At 46.9% G+C, this 1,560-nt stretch overlaps 1 protein-coding gene across 1 annotated transcript; it reads right to left on the reverse strand.

Moving 5' to 3' along the window:
• Window positions 1-30: 30 nt before the first annotated feature.
• On the reverse strand, window positions 31-1,109 carry LOC105557263 (the record flags this gene model as incomplete). Its single annotated transcript, XM_012004453.1, has 2 exons — window positions 366-1,109; window positions 31-293 (listed from the first exon to the last, which is right to left on the reverse strand). Coding segments are annotated over exons 1-2 (1,007 nt in total), but the record flags the coding sequence as incomplete, so codon positions are not given.
• Between the last annotated feature and the right edge of the window lie 451 nt (window positions 1,110-1,560).

Genomic DNA, 1,560 nt, shown 5'->3' on the forward strand with positions numbered 1-1,560 from the left:
AAAAGTTGATGGCGAGCCTCAGGTACATACCAAACGTCCTTCATCGAAGCAGGCAACCATCTGTCACCTATGCGCATCTCGACATCAATTCTGCCAGACCCGTAAGCCAGAATGTATTCCTTGCCCGCTGTCTGGACGCGCTGCGGAATCGGGAACTTCTCGAATGTAGCAAAGTATTGTTTGTTCGTCGACATATGATGCGTCGTACCGGAGTCCGAAATCCAAGAGTCAGCGGGAGCGAAGTCTGCGTTGACTGCCAGGCCAGTGGCGAAGAACGTGCCTGGTTTGCTGTCCTTTTTCGAGTTGGTTTCGGAATCATTTTTGCTGGAGTTAGCGTTCGTTGCCGCTTTCTACTCTGCGTTCACGCGTTTCTGACAATTGGCGATGATATGTCCGACTTTCTTGCAATATAAACACGACCGTTTTTCCTTCTTATGTTCTGTCGAAGCCGGATCTGGTGTTGATTTATTTGGTTTCTTCTGTAAATTCTTCACTTTCGGTCTTGCGTAGAAAGCGCCAGTCGTCTGCGGTGTTCCGTGCGACGCAACCAAATTCTCAATCGAACGCAAATTTTCAATTAATAGCTTCGTCGTTTGCTCGTTTTCCGGAATGCGATACCAAGTTGAACGATAATATTGGTACTCGGGACCGAGCGTTTTGAAAATACGATGGTGAAGCAGCGGTAGCGGAAGTGTAGCATTTGGGTTGCCTTTATGTAATTCGTTAAGAATGTTCTCGAACACGTTCGCTAATCGAGACGTATGTTTTGTAACGGAGGTTGCGTCATCCTTCGACATCTCGAAGAAGCTGTCGAGCAACGTGTATAATCTCTGCAGAGATGACTGTTCAAATACTGACACTAACGTATCCCAAATTTCTTTCGCGTCGGTCTTCTTACGGACATGAAGAGCGGCTTCTTCTTCGAGCGTTGTACCGAGTATTTGAGCCGCACGCGCATTGTCTCGTTGCCAGCGTCGGTACGCTTCCGATGCGGCGACGGCTCCCCGCCGTCCTACGGCCCGTCCGGGCACGACCGCGTGCCATCGACAATCGAATAAAGGCACTGTTCTTTTAAACACAGTTCGATTTGCCATTTCCACGTTTCCCATTGTTCATCACTTCCTAACTTGCGAATGCTCGCCACAAAGCGACTGCTATCGTCTATGTGCTGCTGCACGGAGTCGGCCATATTTTTCTTTCTTCTTCACAGTGATCGTATCAGGGTGCCGATTTGCACGTTATCACCGAAAGCCGAACGCGGATACAACTTCAACGCGTACCCGGGCCCATAACCTGAGGTGGTAAAATGGGTTTCGGTAATAAAACTCGAACGACAAAGTAATATCAACTATTTATTGTATGACCGACATGAACGTGACGGAATCGTGTCTAGAACTAGAACACAGAGCTAGAGCGGTCATATTGCAGCTTGCCAACATAAAATATAGTTTCTAATGATGTCGATAGATGGCGATACAAGACAAGAAAAGAAAAGAGAGTTTTGGTGAAGTTTAGTTACTTTAACAATAGTCTGTGACATTGTACATCTGTGATATTCAA

Source organism: Vollenhovia emeryi, unplaced genomic scaffold, assembly GCF_000949405.1.
Source record: "Vollenhovia emeryi isolate VEMERY1.0 unplaced genomic scaffold, V.emery_V1.0 DF948015.1, whole genome shotgun sequence".
NCBI lineage: Eukaryota > Metazoa > Arthropoda > Insecta > Hymenoptera > Formicidae > Vollenhovia > Vollenhovia emeryi.